Raw genomic sequence first — 18,028 nt, forward strand, 5'->3', positions numbered from 1 at the left:
AGATAAATAGCGATGTGATAATGTTGTATGTACGAAATTGTACGCAGGAGAAGTTTGAAAAGGTCTATTTGACCAGCCGTGGTCGGTTTAGTGTTAAAGGATGTCCATTTAATTTCGTGCCCGACTGCAACAACCGATACGTTACGCAAATTTCGGCGTTATCGCCGAAAAGGAAGGACGAAATGAAGCTGGCCGGAGTCCTGGGTGTTCCGTGCGCCGACCTCCTAATGAGTCACGGCGGTTTGCTCCCTAACGAGCCGACCGTCATATTAACGAGATCAAATTTTTCAGGGAATTCATCGGGAAGAGGACTGCGCACCACGGACGAGTGAGATTTTTCTCTAGCGCACGAGAGACAGAGACGAGATGAGCAGTGGTATCCGGAGCCTCGAGGGTAATCGACCTCCGCTCTTGAGCACCTCTCGGATCTCAGCCGCTAATTAAGACTTTTACTTTTTCCTTGGTAAGTCTCTTCTATCTTCTCGAGTGTCTCCAGCCGTGGAACGTTCGCGTGGGAGCCGGGGGTGGCAACGACGACAACCACCGCCGCGACGCTCCGTTACGGACGCAGCAGTTCTCTCCTCCCTCTCTCTCTCTCTCTCTCTCTCTCGTTCTCTCTCCCGGGTGAAAAACCGTCGGCCAGAGATCGCGACCGAGTACACAGCTGTCGAGAACGAGGGCAAAGAAGAAAATCTCCGAGAGATAAGATCAAATCCGAGCAGGTGAATTTTAATTATATTCAGACATCGAGTTGGCAACATTCCTCCGCCTCTTGAATAAAACTTTAATGAAAAAAAGCCGGTTCCCTCACTCGGCATGCCGGGAAGCAACAGAATCTCACACTATCGCATCGACCAGACGACAGCGGCGTCCTTCCGGTTAGCTTTCGGCCTCCGCCGATTTCATGATCCGGAAAGTAGAATTTCTCATAACCCCTTGATCCCGGATTTATCTTTGAATTTTCTTTTCCTAATTATACGAAAGTCCACTTCGTCAAGATCTTATCCTGCCAGATGTGTTTACGATTGCCGGAGTACGGTAATTGTGGCGGTGTTATCTGTCCGGGATAATTAACCCCCTCTCAACCCCCCATCCCGCCCACCCGGCCTAAGCGCTCTTTCTTTCTTTATCCTACGAATTAGACTCGGGCTTCGTAAAATATTAATTACGGAAAATAGCGTTGCGCGCCGAGAGAAATTTTAAAAACTTCCTCGGCTATTCGCTGCAACTGTCTTGCGAGACTGATGCGTCTCATACTTAATTTAAAAAGTAGAGTGGATACTTCTATACAAAGATTAGGGTATTGTAGATATTATTGCTGTGTATGTGTGTTTCGTTAAAAAAAAAATATTTTTTGACTGGTACAACCGAGGGAAAATAAAGCTTGCATTTTTATTAAATTTGAAACATTCGTTAGGTAGAAAGTTTTTCTTGGGTGGGACACGCGAAGGAAAATAAGGCTCTGTATTTTGATTAAATTTGAAACATTCCGCGCTGTTTGTTAGAAAGAGAATTTCTCTAGAATGTGACAAGGGAAGGAAAATAAGATACATTTTTATTAAATTCGAAACCTTCGCCACAGATTACAAATGATAAACCTAAAAGTCGAGAAAGGGAATAAATTACCACCGCGAATTATCTAGACCGTCGGTGATACAAATTTTTCGAGACTTCTCCTAATGACCGCATGAAGTATTACCGACCTCCCAACAGAACCACTCGCGGCTATCTGCGTGAATCAATTTCAAGCCTGTTGCGAAGATCGAAAAGTGCCCGGTTTCCGAACGCGATCGCAACCTGTAAGATATTTTCGCGTTCTCGCGTTGAACAATCGCGCCGACGCTTCGTCCCACGGCGAGCGTTCGTTCGTACCGTTTCGCAATTCGTAAATTACAATTTTCGACGATATCGTTAATAACATCGCGTGTGTTTGAATAATTACAAGTCACGGCAATATGAATCATTTCGCAGTCACATTGGCAACTATTTCAATTCGGAGCCGGGGCGCGCGATTTATCGGGCCGAGCCGCAGCCCGCGCTGTAAATTTACAAGGGTTGCGAATTTTGGAATTCTCGTTTGAATCGTTCGATGATTTCGCTGCTCGCGGAATCGATCGGATTCAAGGGAGGTTAGGGGGTCTCCGTGGATGTGATCGTCGCCATCAGGGGCCGATATCGGAGCCGAGAGATACTAAATTGTGAGGTATAAATCTCCCCAGTGCGGCCCGCGAGCCCGAGGGCCGGGAAAAGCGGGAGCGTTAAAGTCGCGTGAGCTCGCGAGAGCCTTTCCTTCGAATGGAGCTAGCTCAGTTCGGGATCAAGGATGTATGAAGAAGAATAGAGTGGAAAAAGGACCGGGAGCCTGAAGAAACGAAATACTATTACGGGCGGGGAGAGAATAGAGACCTCCGAGGTATGAAGTCGCTCATAAATGCATTTCGACCACTGCCGGGAGAAAAAGCACAGGATCTCTGTTGCAGATGACGGTAAGAATGTTCACTCCCGTTGATTATATTAGTTCAGACATCGAGCAGAACTGTAAATCTTTTTTAACACGCCAGTTGTCCAATCGTCGCTTGTAAAATTTCTTGAAGTAATGTAATGGTTCTGGGACACAGAAATGGCATACAAAAATTTTCTTCACATTTTACACAGACTGATAAACACTTCCACAAAGTTTCATAGTTGTCTGTCTACCCGTTTTGTTTCAAAAAATTCCCAAAGATGTTGTCTTGCAAAGTTCCGTAATTAGACCATAGCAGTTCTCAACAAACTGATTATTCGTGCATACAACATTTTTCCATTTTTCCTGTTGTTTACCCGCGTTGTTTTAAAAAATTTCAAAGCGTTAATAATTTCACGGAAGAGGAGTCATATATTTCCTGTATACCTTCGATTACAACAGAATTTTATTTTGTTGTAAAAGAAAGGCATAATAATAGGTTTAAAGTGTTCGTTACGAGTTTGACTAATTATTTTATGATAAAGGTGTAAGCGAAATTGAGAAACGAATATTTCTTGCGTCCAGTAACATGTCGTACCAAGAATTTTAACTTTCAAAAATTTGGATAAAGGATTGTGTCGGTGGCGAAGGACAAGCAGTGACAATGAATTTATTCATTTGAGGGAATGTTGTATTTTAAAAGATGCATAAACGCACGTTATAAAAATCTTAAAAATTCGAAAGTTAGAGGTCGGTAGTCGAATTTAATATAGTGTTCGTGTCTTTCCGTTTCGAAGCTGAGAAAGATTAAATTCCACTCGACTAAAAACCCGCAATGTAAGAATTATAAACTAGTCAGCTCCAGTACTCGGTGCTCCCAGTTAGTGGTATTAATTAAAAGCAGAAATCAACAAGGCGAAGTTGAAAGTAAATAGGATTTCAGTATCCTTTCATTTCGATACGAAAGTCCATTTAATCGGTGAATTTTATTACTGGATGCTACCTGTATAAAATCGAAGATAAAAATTGTGGATAGAAGTCAGCAGAGCAGAAGAAAGAATGAATGAAACGTCTTTCTTCGTTTAAAGTTCATTTAATCCCAATTTCATTAAACTTGCTAAGGAACACGTTTGGTCACTACAAATTGAAGAGTTTTAGTGGCAGACACGTCCTGTACAAAATCGATGATGTTATTCGAGGATGGAGTCACCGAAGTAAAATAGCAATTGACTACCATTGATTACCATTTCTAAATAGAAAAAAGGGGAAATTGAGGTTAGCTGTCAGCAGAATAGAACTGACATTAAACAGGATGACAGTTTTCTTTCTTCTCAAAGTAGAAATGCCTTTCACTCGAATATCTTTAACTCCGTCTAAAAGAAGCAAAACCTAGGCTCTAAAAATTGACGAGTATTAATGCCGGAAGCTTCCTATATAAAATTGACGTTATTCGAGGATGGAAGTCACCGAAATAAAATTTCAATTGACTAATATGTCACATTGCCATTTCTAAATTGAAAAAAAGGGGAAATTGAGATTAGCTGTCAGCAAAATAGAACTGACATTAAAAAGGATGACAGTTTCCTTTCTCCTCAAAATAGAAATACAATTTCTCCAACTCCGTTTACAAAAATGCAAATGTAGACACGGCAAATTAGCGAGTTTCAGTGCGTAGCGCTGTCAATTGTGGGGATCAGCGAGGTAGAAATGATGAACTCGGGCCGCTTCATGGTAGTTCCCGGCGCGGCGCGGTGCCGCGAAGGCACCTTGAAGTTTCCGTCCATGCCCAAATACTTTCGCAAGTAACCGTAAGTGCTTGACGGAACTCGAGATACGAGTGGAGAGGCGAGGGGGAAACGATTTCTCCCTTCTGCTTCTGCTCCTCGCCGCTTTCGTTTTTCCCATTGCAGGTGACGGCGTCACCGTCAAACCGGAAGAGCTTCGCGAGCACCGCGTAAACCGCGTGGGGACCCCGGCCGAGTGCTAATTACGAATAATTATGAGTACTAATTAAGGCTTCCCTTTGCCGCATAGCTACAACCAAAGACGTACATACGTGTAATACAGAGCCGTGCTTTACCGGCGCTATTAAACGCATGCTAACACCATAGAAACGATGGGGGAGCTTTGAAGACACGCAACGCACCCGCAGACATGAAACTTTCGATGGGCTCTCGCGTGGCAGAAACTACGGGCCGACTTCTCCTTTACGTGGAATTATGGAAATTGAGCGCAATGTAATCATTACATTACACGCGGCTACCTATCTCCATCTTTCTCGCTCTTTCCCCGCCGCTTCCAATTCTTCCGCCATCCTTTTCTCTTCGCAAGATGCTCTCCCCGAGTCGCTTACCTCGCAATCAACTCGTGAGAATCGCGAACTATGCTGTTCCCGGAATATCAAACACTCTTCAATTTCTTTTAACCCTCGTACGTTCCTCGGGGTGAAAATTCACCCATTTTTGCATACAGTACTCGATTATCCGTTCGCGATTCTCCGAACACCTCGGATAAGGAGGCCGAAAGTGTCCCCAAACCAAATTGAGTTTGCAATAAGCCACTCGATAGCTTATCCAAAAAAAAAAAAATACTTTGTGCCAATTCTCAATCCTATATGTCGACGTGGGGGGTAATAACGGGGTGACAAAGAAAATCAGGTTTTTCCGTAATTACTCTTATCCTCTTCAATCGAAAATTCTGAAAAAAATCAAACATATTTTAGATACTAGAATGCACATCTATGAATTTTTAGTTTCGAAACCGAATTTTAAAAAATAAAAGTTTTGAAAAGCCTATTTCTTGTAGAAGTTATGAGATACTAAGTATATATTTTTACGGTTTAGCATCTCTTTATAGTTGTTAGCATATAGTTTTTTCAGATTTTTCAAAGTGGGGGCACATAATTAAAAAAAAATCGCAAAATACAAATTGCAGGTTGAATTGTTGCTCCATGATTTCGCAAGTAGTCTGTATAAAAAATATACGATCATGTAAATTATGAAGGCGACCTTTTGTGCAATAATTTCTAAGGGTTGAAATATTTTACGGGCGAAGTCCGCCGGGCGTTAATTTCTTCGGGAGATGAAAGGTAGTGGGGCAACACACGAAATTAAAGCTCATTTAAGTTTAAAGTGTCCCCGACCCTTTTTTGGCAACGCTGAACAGGCTCCGGGGCACTTTCACCAACGGTTCAGCCCCTGGGGCGGATTTTCACGTGTGGCTCCAGAACGTATGGGAATGGATGGAGGTGTAGGTAACGAAGGTACCGCGAATCCGAGTATGAATTACTTAATCCATCGCGTATGCGTGAGGCGGGCTATAATAATCGAATTAAATGCGAGATTGCGCTGGCGGAAAGCCTTTCACGCATCTGCCATCTGCGGGGGCCGATTTAATGCCTATCGTGCTGGATGTATTCAACTAAATGCCACGCTTATCAGGAACACTTGTTAATTTCGTGTCGGATAGTCAGCTACATCCGATTGCGTCGAAACGTGAGCTATCGCTGCTGCTTGTGTGTTCTCGTTAGAAGTACTAAAGGATTAACGTTCGAGGACGCACCGTACTGTTCCGTTCTACGATATTTTATACCGTTCCGCGAACGTTCTCGTGATTGAAAACGTCCGAGAACGGACCGCGTATTGTTTTAAAAAGTTATTACCGAACGCTTGCGTATTCAATTAACGTCGCGGAACAATTCACCTTTTGATCTGTAACTGACTGGACGGCAAAACGGGGTAAAACGATTTCCCGGAAGTCACGCTCGAATCATGTTTGAAAAGCACGGTAAACTGGTTCTTTTATATGTTAAACGCGAGTGTTTTCAAAAAAGTTGAAATGCTTTCCGTTCGCACATTTTTGTTAACCTTCCTACACTATTCTTACGCGCCTCTTCCGCCGAAAAAAAAACATTTTATCTAATCTACATCAGAAAATAAGTCGAAAATACTCAGTACATTCTTTTCATTTGACGCCATGATTTCGAGGATATTAATATTTGAATGAGTCTGATCACAACCGACCTATTCTACTTACTGCAAACACTAGCGCATGCGAATTGGTCTTCAAACTCGCTTTTCTCGAAAGTGGGGAGTCAAACAAAAAAATGTTACTCCTTCTTTTCGATTTGTTTTTTCATGTAGTTTCGCTTGAAACACCCTGTATAAATGGAGATTCACAAATGCTCAGAACGATAAAGTGATCGTTTAAAATGTAAATTACCTGATCCCTGGAAACATAAATATCTAAAAATTGCAGGCTCCTTCATTAAATGTTCCGCACCCTAACGTGGCCATCAGAAGTCAGTCTAAAGGTTTTGTCATCCCTCGTGCTCGTGCAGTCATAAGCTGCAATGCGAAACGGAGTGTATGTGTAGCGTAGGGTCAGTGTGTTCTACCTCCGTCTTGCGTTAGTTATTTATGACTGCACAAATGAAAGAGACAAGACAATCTGGAGAAGCAATCTAGAGGACATATATTTTTGATCAGCCTGTACGTGTGAAATACGCTGACCACCGAGCTCGGAGGCCATTCATCGCCCGGCAGGAAGTAAAATCAGCTGCAGAAATGGCGGGTTCGGTCCACCAATATTGGCCTTGCGGTTTTTTCGCTGTCCCTTTTCATCATGGCTTCATTATGACCTTTTGTTCCGACCACTTCGCGCGGGGCTCGAAAATTTTAATATCCGCATCAATTACGAACGCCGTTTGGAGATAGAAAAGTTAGGATCATTGGTCCGCGCGGGATAACGCCCAGATAGCCCGACCGTTTTTAGCATTTTTTCCAAATTTTTTTCACCCGACTTCTGTCGAGAGAGAAAAAGAGAAAAAGAAAGAGAGATTATATAGATCCTGACGAGTTGCGATTAATTCGCGATTCGATTGAAAACAATACCTCCGGTTTCGGATCGAGTTCGCACGTCGCTGGGGGGCAAAAGGGTTCAACTTGAAAAGTCAGAGAGGGGTTGGAAAAAGGGTCGAAAATTTCCGTTGAATGGCAATAACTTTTGCCGGGGTAATGGAGCTTTCCGCGGTTCGAGCGGCGGATTTCGCCTCCGACCGACGAAAATAAATTTCAATGACCCGTATTCGGTGCCGCGGGAGCATCGACGGCATTAATTTTCCCCTGTTACCGTAAAAATCTGCTCGAAGTGGCCCGATATCGGTGATAATTACTTGGATTTCTCACGCGCGCGCACCAGGCTCACCCACGCCGAATGCACTCGATAACGCCGCTCCATCGCGAATGTAGGTTAACCGTGCAGCCGCCGAATGGATCGAACACTGGCGAGAATTATTGATTTCAAACATCAATTTGTCTATTGTTCATTTACCGTGTCTTCCGGTTTAATTTCAACCGCCACGGCCTTTTCCACGTATTTCTTTCGCGTCGCAAACTTTCATCCATTCAAAATTATTTTTGCAACGAAGAATTATATTTAAATAACCCTGCCAGTTAATAAATAAACTGCGGATTTTACGTTCACTTGGACAATTTTTATTTTGCATATCTATCAACGATACAGTCAAAAATGATTTTACATAAAGAAGTAAATTAAAAATATATAATAAATTTGTTTTAAAGAGAAAACGTCGTATACGAGAAGTAGGATATATAGATTATGATCAGACACGTCAGTGCAATATAATGTTGCATATTTGATGAATCTAGAAATTATTTCTTTTTACCACTAGATTTACTTCTTTTCCAGTTGTACGATCAAATTGGAATCATCCCTGATATACTTTTCCCAGTTGGCTTTTAATTCATAAAATGGTTGAAGACGTTACAGCTGCGGGCAGAATTTTCTACGACACAGCTCCCGAGAAGAGGTGTCATAACAGTTCATAAGCAGACAGCTTGTTGCACGCTTTCTCATTTACTCTTGACTCGTTGCGTCACTACAAAACCGTCGGCATTGAGTTACAGTTTACTTTAAGTTCCGCGGAACTTGCCGCACCGAAACTTCCACAAAACCACCAAACGGACGCTTCAGTATAGGCGCCGAAGGAGTAGCGTTTCCGACGGGAGAAAGGCAAGGGTGAAAGTCTGTTTGTTTCCCTTTGGCTTTTTCGCCAAGAAGTTTCACAGTCTCGTCCGTCGAAATGTGGGACCGAATGCTGTTCTTATTTACAAATTAATGACAAAAGATAACAACTTTTTCATATTAAACGGCATCTCGTTATTTTTAGTAAACCTTCGTGTATTTTAAAATTTTGTTTGTACTTGTACTTGAAACGATAGTACAGGCATTCCTAAACGAAAGGACAACATAACAATTTTTATAAATCACTGGTACGCTCTAATTTGAAACACCCTAGGATAAGGGACGCGATTTCTGTGCATATAATAATTGTACTGATTTTTAAAGTATAATGAATATTAAAAAAGAGACATTAAATTCTTTTCATTAAAATTGGTTAATACATATGTTATATATCTTTTTTAATACTTATTATGCTTTAAAAATAAGTATAATTAATATAAGCACAGTAATTGGTACCCCCACAGTAATTGCGCGCCCCTTACCCTATTACCTTTTGCATCCTATCCTTACTATGCTTTAAAAATCTTTTCGAACGATACTATGATACAAAACAGGGGTTTCATAAATTCCGTAGCTTACTAATAGTCAAGTACAATCCGTAAATTACTAGTTAATTCTAATTGTCAAAAGTTAGGGTCGAAAAATTTCAATTTGCTCAAAGACCCAGAGTCCACCAACAAAAGAACATAAATGTCAGGCACAATCCTCAAATTACTAATTAATTTTAATTATCAAAAGATAAGGTCTAAAAATTTCAACAAAGATCCAAAATCTACTGATAAAAGAACAACAATAAATGCAACTCTGAATAAAAAAAAGTTATTAAAAACTCATACCCGTTATAATTTGGAACCACTTCCCTGGTCTGAACACAAACTGAACGACGAAGGAACAATGTGTTCTGAAGTGTTCTCCTCAAAACAATCGAGACAGTACCAAAAAACGATTTGTTCTCCGAGGTATAACGTTGAAAGACGGAGCTAACAAAGTCGCCGTAGAAGCTAATTTATGATTTCAAAGGCACGCGAAACGCGAAGTATAAAGCCTGGGCGAAATAAATATAAAAGTACAGGGGCGGGCTCGGTGAGGTGGAGCGGTCGAGCCGCGGGATGAAACTTCAACAATGGTGTCATAACGCATCCCTAACTCGATGAGACTCTCGACATCAATTCGCGTGCGGCGGGTACAGCGAAATTGCATCGGCCGGCGGTTGCGAAAAAGTGCAATTAACGTTTCGCCGGGTCCTCGTGAAAAATAGATACCTGCGAGGCTATGAATTTGGGAGGGGGAGGGGGAGAGAGAGGGTAGTATAGTCGCGTCATTATTTCGAATCAACCAAACATTTTCGGGACATTAAATCGAAGCGGGCGGACGGGTGACAGTGACAATTCGTCGATGGGCCAGACGAGTTTCCACTCGAGAGTTAATTAAATGAAAAATAGAGAGGGAGAATCATACCGAAATAACAGAGTATTTAATTAAAAATCCGACAAAACCACGCTACTGTAACCTATGTACACTACCGCTCAAAAGTGACCGGACACTTGCGAAATATGTATTATCATTGCAGAACAGTTATTTCAGTGCCTAAAATAATGACTAAAATGGATTTTTATTAGTTTCTTATGAAATATCTAACGTTTTAAATAAAAAGTAACGTATGTGGAGCTTACCAATACTACACTAAAATTAAATACGAGATTGATCGACGAATCCACCACGGAGTGTCGGGATACTTTTGAGTGGTTGTGTACGCGTAAAGTACCTACGTATGTAAAGAAATCATATTTCACGACCAACATACCGTGATTTTACAACCTCGGCTTGGTGAAAATTGATGTAAGAAAGGTGCCGTAAAATTAACCTTCACCATGGATTCTAAGGTCAAAGATCAAATTTATTTTATTTACACTACATTTTCGATACATTTCCCGTGCCAAGTAATGATTTCCATCGGCTTCACCAATAGTATGCTGCATAAACTCTATCTGACCGAGGAATAAAAATACAGTATAAATAAAATCAGTTTGATAATGAAAAATTTTACCATAATTTTTTAAGAGAACGATTGAGTTTTCACCTATGGTCCCTTTTGCAGCTTCTATCCTTGCGACGAGCAGAATGCGATGCACTGAAAAAAATTGACTTTTTGACCTTGAAATTCTAGGGTGAATAATAAGGATTAACTTTGCGACATCTTTCTTACATCAACTTCCACTAAACCGAGGGTATAGAACTACGCTATGATAGTCGCGACATATAATTTCTTTACATGTATACTTTAATAACCTCATTGCGATCCAATACTGTCCTCATAACTTCAATACAACGTAAAACACAGATGAAGACGAAGAAGAAGAAGAAGGAAGAGGAGTAGAACGGTACGTCCGAGCGAGAGTGTTAGGCTAATCAACGGGGTCGGAGGTCGGATAAATCGTGGGGGCAGCCGTTAAACGGGCTGATTCGCGCTTCATGGCGTCCACGAAATAATTAATCCCCTAATCGCGGAACAGCGAGCCGCGAAGGCCGTGAGATCCTGCAGGAGAGCCGTTTAAAAAGCAATCTCGGCGGCCGTGCCGTAGCAGCCGCCATGAAAATTATTACGGGAGAGCCACGGGCACGAGGCACACTGGCTAGAGGGTTGCATTCTCGCTCCAACCAGTGAGGGTGTTAAAAAGAGAGGGTGGGTCCGAGGGCGGTGGAAGTTAAGGCCATGCAGTAAGGAAAGAAGGGCCGGCACGGCGAAGATTCTAAAATATGAGAGCTATTAACCGTACTTCCCTATGAGCATTACCTTCCCTCATGTGTAAATAATGCAACCTGCCCACCCCCGACACCACCCCCACCTAGTAGCCCCGTCTAGCACTTCGCAACCAGCGCGCCCCTACCTGTGAGAGCTTGCACAGTCTGCAGCAAAAGTGATGGTCTCTGATTTCAACGGTGAATCTACCCCTTTGGGTCTGGAGTTCTTTAGAAAAAAATCCTGCAAAATTGTTCCCAACGAGGAATATTAATGGCGCATTTATCTTTGCTTCTAGCCAGCCCGTTTGGCAAGAAAAGGAAAGTAGACTGCGGATTTTATGCGTTTAACGACGAAAATGAGAAGGAAAAATACACAACGGTAAAGACATTAAATTAATTTAGAAGAACTAATAATATTAATTTCGATCTATTAAAATCCTACTTTACTTTTTAAGAAACGAAATTGATTTCCGTTTTACTTCAGTTTGTTGCTATCGAGGTAGATAATTTTTATGTTGCATAAAGATCTGCAGGCTAGTTGTGAAGGATAGGATTGAAGTTCTAACAGAAATTTGATTATGTTGTTCGTGTAAGGTAACAACAGTCTGTCACATTTGAAGTTTCGCATGCCATCATTTCGCAAACCATAGTTCGTTGTAAAATATGTTTCATATAAAACTTACTCTATAAAGATATCTTATGATGGTGACAAATCTTCTCTAGGTGGACGTGCCGCCTAGCTAAGCTAAAGTTTGAACGGCACTGAATGACCTTGAATGACCTTGGAAGACGAAAGTGTTACAAGTGTATCTTGGGAAATAATTGTGTGCGAAACTTCAAATGGGACACCCTGTATAGGATTTATGCAGCTGCTGTTGCATTGTTCTGAATTTAGTTGTGCAGCTGTGGGTTCCACAGCAAACCCTTTCGAATTTCTCCACCCCTCATCCAATAAAACGCGTGCACTCAAAGAAAAGTGAATTTGCAATGCTACGAAAAATTCCAAGCAATGTTCCGCAATGCAATTTTCCACCAATGCAGATGTGTAGATTGGCCTCTGACAGCAGAAACCAATTTTGTTGCATCCTGTTTGCGCGCTGCACACGACCACGCGTGCAAGTTGACTTGCGCAGGTGCGCAACGAGCGTTTAAACAGCGTTCACAGTGTGTAGCCGAGGCATCGAGCCACAGAATCGGGAGCAGAGGTTCTTTGTCAACGCGCAGAGGAAGAAAGTTGCCGCGAAGAAATTAATTTCAGTACCTAATCACTGGGATAATTAGCAACCAGAGTTGACGAGTATCGGGGAAATTCGAGGCGCAACTTGCCGAGGACAGTTTCTACTGGGTCACCTTGCAGAGCTACTTGTTGTATCAGCTACAAGCTAGAGTTTCGGCGAAAGTCTCTCTCCCTCTTCTCTCTCTTTCTCTTCTCTCCCTGCCACCCTCGCTCGTTTTACAGTGTGTTTGGAACCGTTGCACCCCTAATCGAGTGAATCGACCGACGGGAGCGAATTCCGCGCTCGATTGTTGTGCAAACTAATGACGATCTACGGGGCTCTAATAAATTATTGCCGGAAACTTTGTTGGTTCATTGGCTACGGTTGGATGACTAGGGTAGTTACTTTGCGCCAGATATTTCACGGCCCCGATGAAGCAGAAGCTTCATAGAAATCTCTATGGAGAAACAATTAATGGAACATCTGCGAGAAACAAATCTCCAGTTTGTTGAGAATTAGAGTTCATATGCTCTTCCCCAGGATTTTTTTTTTTTGCTGCTCCAGAATCATGTCGGTTAGCATGTTTCAATCATGTACGATGGGAATAATTTTTCTTTACAATCTGCCTGTGGTCATTAAAACCTGAACCATTTTTAATACAGAATAATTTATTTTTCCACGATATTTTCGACTATTTTCGTCGGAATTAATAGGATGTATTATTAAACGAATTTTCAGTTGTAATTTAAGCTGTCAACGACGGTACCTACTTTCTGAATAGCGTTGGCACAATAATTGAATTCATTACCGATAAAATGAAGACTCAAGAAACAGTAATGAAATGCAGGGGAAATACAGTGTTTACTCGATATATGTCCAAAACACGGGTTTCGCCACGGACATACAGGGTGGAAGTTATAAAGCGTTACAGTGGACACTTCAAGGTGAGGTGAAGGTCAACTTTCTTTTTTTAAATGGAATGATATGTTTTTTTATTCACCATCAGATAGTGCGTTTGAAGATAAGTCCAATGACCTATGACTCAAGGTCATTCAAGGTTAAACTTGCAAGGAAATGCAGAAAAGGTGAGATTTGTTCCTTTTTTGAAGAACCCGCTTTTTACCACTTTTTATTATCCGATATTAAAGTATCTGCTAAAACCATACAATCGAATAAAGCAATTGCATTTTGCATAATGCAAAACAAAAAAAAACAAAAATATAATGATTTATCTTCTATATATATATATATATATATATATATATATATATATATATATGTTATAATTACTTGTAAATTTCATTTCTTTTGCTACTTCTTTCCATAGTTTATCCAGCACGTATCTATTGTGAAGATTTTTGTCCTTTCGATCCCATAAAGGACGATTTTTAAAAATTAAACTAATTAATAAATCAAGTGACATGGTACATCCGAATGCCTCCGAACCGCGATTATCTCCGCTATCAGAAACAAACATTTTTGTTTCTATGTGCACCGTTATTATACGCCGCCATGCTCACCGCTCTCGTCACCGCTCCACTATATAAAGTTGCATTTGATTACATTGGTTTGATTTCGCCGCGATGTTCACCTCGTTGCTATCCTCGATCTTCACCGCTCCACTATAACCGTATCCCTATCGACGTCACACACTTTAGCCAATAATTCGGCTAGACCCGAAAATCCGTGTGGAATAACCCAATCAGTCTTGGAAGACTTCTTGCAAGGCACGCGCGAGTATCTGTCACTTGATGCGTGACTGTCGCGCGCCTCTATGACGTACGCAACGTACACCTCTGTTGACCGGGTTGCCGCATTTTAGGAGGAACTTTAATTGATGATAACTAAAAAATTAAGCCGAAATCGCAATTTTTTTATTCTTCATTTTCATTTTATATTGTGTTGGAGAACCACCCTTTAAATTTTCTCCCACCTGTAGTCGAACACCCTGTATAGAATAAACACTGTACACCGCGGACACGTGATCCTAGATGAAACCACGGGGATAGCCGAATGCATCGCGCAGCAGTAAAAGGACAATACTCGGAGAGTGGTTTCCCCGTCTAGCCAAAAGGATAGATAGACCGTTGAAATTTACGCGGGGCGCAACTCCGGGGTGCTAAATTTCGAGCCTTTAAAGTCGAGCTTAAACGACGCTTTAGAGGGTTCGCGAGCTCAGTGATAAATTTGAATTCAGCCGGACGTACCCGGGTCGGGCTCGGTTATCTACGAGCCCCGCGGTGTCTTTGAACTTTCATGTTACAATGGACGCGACCCACGTTAAATACGCCTTGGAAAATTATGAGTATCTTTGAAATTTAACACGTAACAGAGCGCCGCGCGGCGGTCGTCGCGAACCGCTCACAGCCTCGAAAGGGTCAACCCTTTCGTCTCCTCGGTTATTGCGAAGCGCGGCCTGTCATGCCGCTAATTACTTTTACATTTAAATTAGTAACTTTTCTCCCCCCCCCCCTCTCCACCCCCTCGTTCTTCGCACATATTAGCTTTGCAGGACGTGTTAACTTTCACGTTATATTTTTCCATCTCGCGGACTCGCGCGGAAAACGCGCGGGCTAAATGATCAAGAAAGAGACAGCGTTCCGCATTAACAGGCTGACAGCTCCGTCGCCCGCATATGTGCTACATCGTCTCGCGAAATAAAATTACTGTGCTAATCCTCGATGTAGAACGTACATTTTTGTACGAGGAATTTTTGTAATTTTAAGGGAATTATTACTGCGCTGTGGTTGGTACGTCTGGATAGAATAATCGATTCTATTCTGCCATTCTGATATTCTGAACCTTTTTAAATGTTCATTCTGTTGGTTCTAGTCGATGGGGTCACTGTACAGATTTTTATACGTTTCTTGGACAGTGAAGCGTTAAAACGTTAATGACAGAAAAATAAGTGTTTCAATTAAATTTGATAGTACAAATTCTTTTTCTTTGCTTATTGAAATACTGTTTTGGCATATAGCTCCATCTTGCACGAAAACCCTTCAAATGATATTTTATCTGTTCCCAGGTACTGTCTGACCTTTGAGACGCGAATCTGCGTATGCAGCCGGAGTATAGTGGTGTCGCTTAAAGAGTGAAAAATCGATAGACTTACAGATGATGAGCAGGATCGACGGGCGTTCGTCGTCGTCGTACTTGCCACTGAGGAAGAGGAACCATTGCCAGGGATCCACCCTTATCCCGTATCTACGGCAAAACGAAAAGAAAAAAGATGCTTGTAAACACTTTGAACGAAAAAGGACACTCCATCCGTTATTATCGCACCAGTATATCCCGTCCCTCCCACGCCCTTTGCTCGTCCCCACGTGTCTCATTCCCGGAGGCTTTATCGCCGAAGTCACGTTAAGCGAGTGGCTACGCTGCAACACGGGTCGAAGGGCAAAGGCGTCGTTATTACCGTCTGTCTTCGACGCGATACTCTTCGCCCGGAGCCCTAGAAAAAAGCACAAGGAACGAAGAAGCAAAGGGGAGCCAAATAAAAAGTCACAGGGCCCCCTTTGATCCCTTTGTTCTACGGGCAAATAATAAACGTCGCCCCGGCCTAAACCTCCCCCCCCCCCCCCGTCCCCCTCCCTCTGTGACATGCAAACGAGCACGGCGGACGGAGACAAATATCTCTGTACGCGATCCCTATACAGTTATTTTGCGGATACATGAATAAACAATATCCCCAGTTTCGACGACGGCTCATGCATTCCTTTGATCCACCTCGAGAGGTAGTTCGTCGGCCGCTGGCCCCTGCACGATTTTAATTCGAAGAAGATGTGTCCTCAGCTGGTCACTGTCGAACGAGCTGTGTTGTTCTTTCACCATCGATCTTAATGGTTAACGTTCGGTCGACCATGTTGCATCGTGCTCAATTCGATTGGAAATTGAATGTTTATATTCTGTGGTTACACGCGTGCTGTTCGATTGGAATAGGCTGACGCGTCTGGTCATAACCAACCGATTCTACTTAACCCACCCAATCGTTCATATAAAATAATTTCGCTGGCAGGCAGATACCTGAATGACGCTAGCAAACAGACCTTTATAATATATATTTTCTGTACAACCGTTTATAAAATTTGAATTGCTGCAATACTAACGAATATTTGCAAGTCAGCACGCAACACAAATTACATTAACCGTTATATTTTGCGCTTCCCCTCTCATATTAATTGCATGCAGTATTCGATGTCAGTACATGCAGCGCAATCGTTTTTGCAGCAGTAGATTTTCACTTAACTTTTTATCAAATAATTTCGTTTTATAAAAAAATTTATGCAGCCCAGCGAGAAATATGGTTGAAATAGTTCTCGACCGCAAAGAGTTAATTTGTTCAATTTCATGTAGTAGAAAGAGAGTTAGAAATTATGAACTATTCCCCAGATATTTTCAATAATGTTAACACCCGGAGATCTAGCTAGCCAATATTCATTTTTGCAGAGAACGTTTCAACCATTTTGGCTGTGTGAACGGAGGAATTATGTGGAAATATGAAATCAGTATATCAGTATATCTCGCCTGACGCAGCACTGCAGGTCCGCGAAGGCAAGGGGTAACTTTTCAGCGCCGCCGGCAACTATACAGTGACTATATATGTCGCCAAGACCTGGATGATAAACGTCGCGGAAGTATCCCCACTACCGCTGGGTATACCCGGTGAAGGGCCACGAAGCTCGAGAGGCCTCGGACGCCGAGAAGTGTAAACATAACACGGCTCGGGTATGTCTCCTGGACAATACACGACGCTGGCAAAACCCGTGTTATTGACATATATCGAGAATTTACTGTACACCGCGACAGATTTTGGTTCTGTGTAGATGAATTGATCGTGCAGCACCGTATCAATCGGAGCCATCGGGCACACGTTTGTTGCACACGAGCAGCGTCCACCGAAGACAAACGAACTACATCGGTGGAACGAAGGAAAAAAAAAGAATGGTCGGGTAACCGACACTAATGGCTTCGAGTCCAACGCGTCGACTAACGATGATAAACGAGGCTTATAGGTGAAGTAATTAAAGTATTTGAAGTGGGCGCGGTTCGACACGAAGGGAAGGATATTTATTGGGACGCAATCGTCGGCTCGTTTCATCCCTTTTTCTTCCTCCCCCTCGCTTTCCGACCTCGTGTTAACCCTCTCTCTCTCTCTATCTATCTCTCTCTCCCACACACTCACACACCCACACACTTTTTGTCTCTCTGTGCGCTGTTTTTTTTCCTCCTGTCGGTACAAACGCAATCAGTCACGTTGACGCAGTCCGCGATAATTGAAGAGCGAGTCGGAAAAATCAAACGTTTATAATTGATAGCTACTGTGCACTCCGTGCGGTTGCGAGCCAAAAAGTGATTCGAAAGGGAACAGCAATCCCCTTGTATTACCGGCCGGTAAATCACCGGCCACCGCCGGCTGCGTATATATATATATCTTTTGTGCAGTTTCGCCGATTGAATTGTTAAATACTTTGAAAATCGATTCGTTGCCCTGGCCGTCCCGGGATCCTGGTTAATGCATGCTAATTCCTTTCGACGACCGCCAGACTCTCGACCCGATCCGACTCGACGATCGACAGAATCG

At 42.4% G+C, this 18,028-nt stretch overlaps 1 protein-coding gene across 1 annotated transcript in view; it reads right to left on the minus strand.

The window, feature by feature from the left end:
• The window catches only part of Mdy (diacylglycerol O-acyltransferase), a 198,487-nt gene that overhangs the window by 137,115 nt on the left and 43,344 nt on the right, over nt 1-18,028 (minus strand). The window contains exon 3 of the mRNA XM_076792046.1: nt 15,560-15,651. Within this exon, the coding sequence (XP_076648161.1) occupies nt 15,560-15,651 (92 nt within the window). The remainder of the gene's footprint in view (nt 1-15,559; nt 15,652-18,028) is intronic.

The sequence above is a fragment of the Halictus rubicundus genome, chromosome 1, assembly GCF_050948215.1.
Source record: "Halictus rubicundus isolate RS-2024b chromosome 1, iyHalRubi1_principal, whole genome shotgun sequence".
Classification (NCBI taxonomy): domain Eukaryota; kingdom Metazoa; phylum Arthropoda; class Insecta; order Hymenoptera; family Halictidae; genus Halictus; species Halictus rubicundus.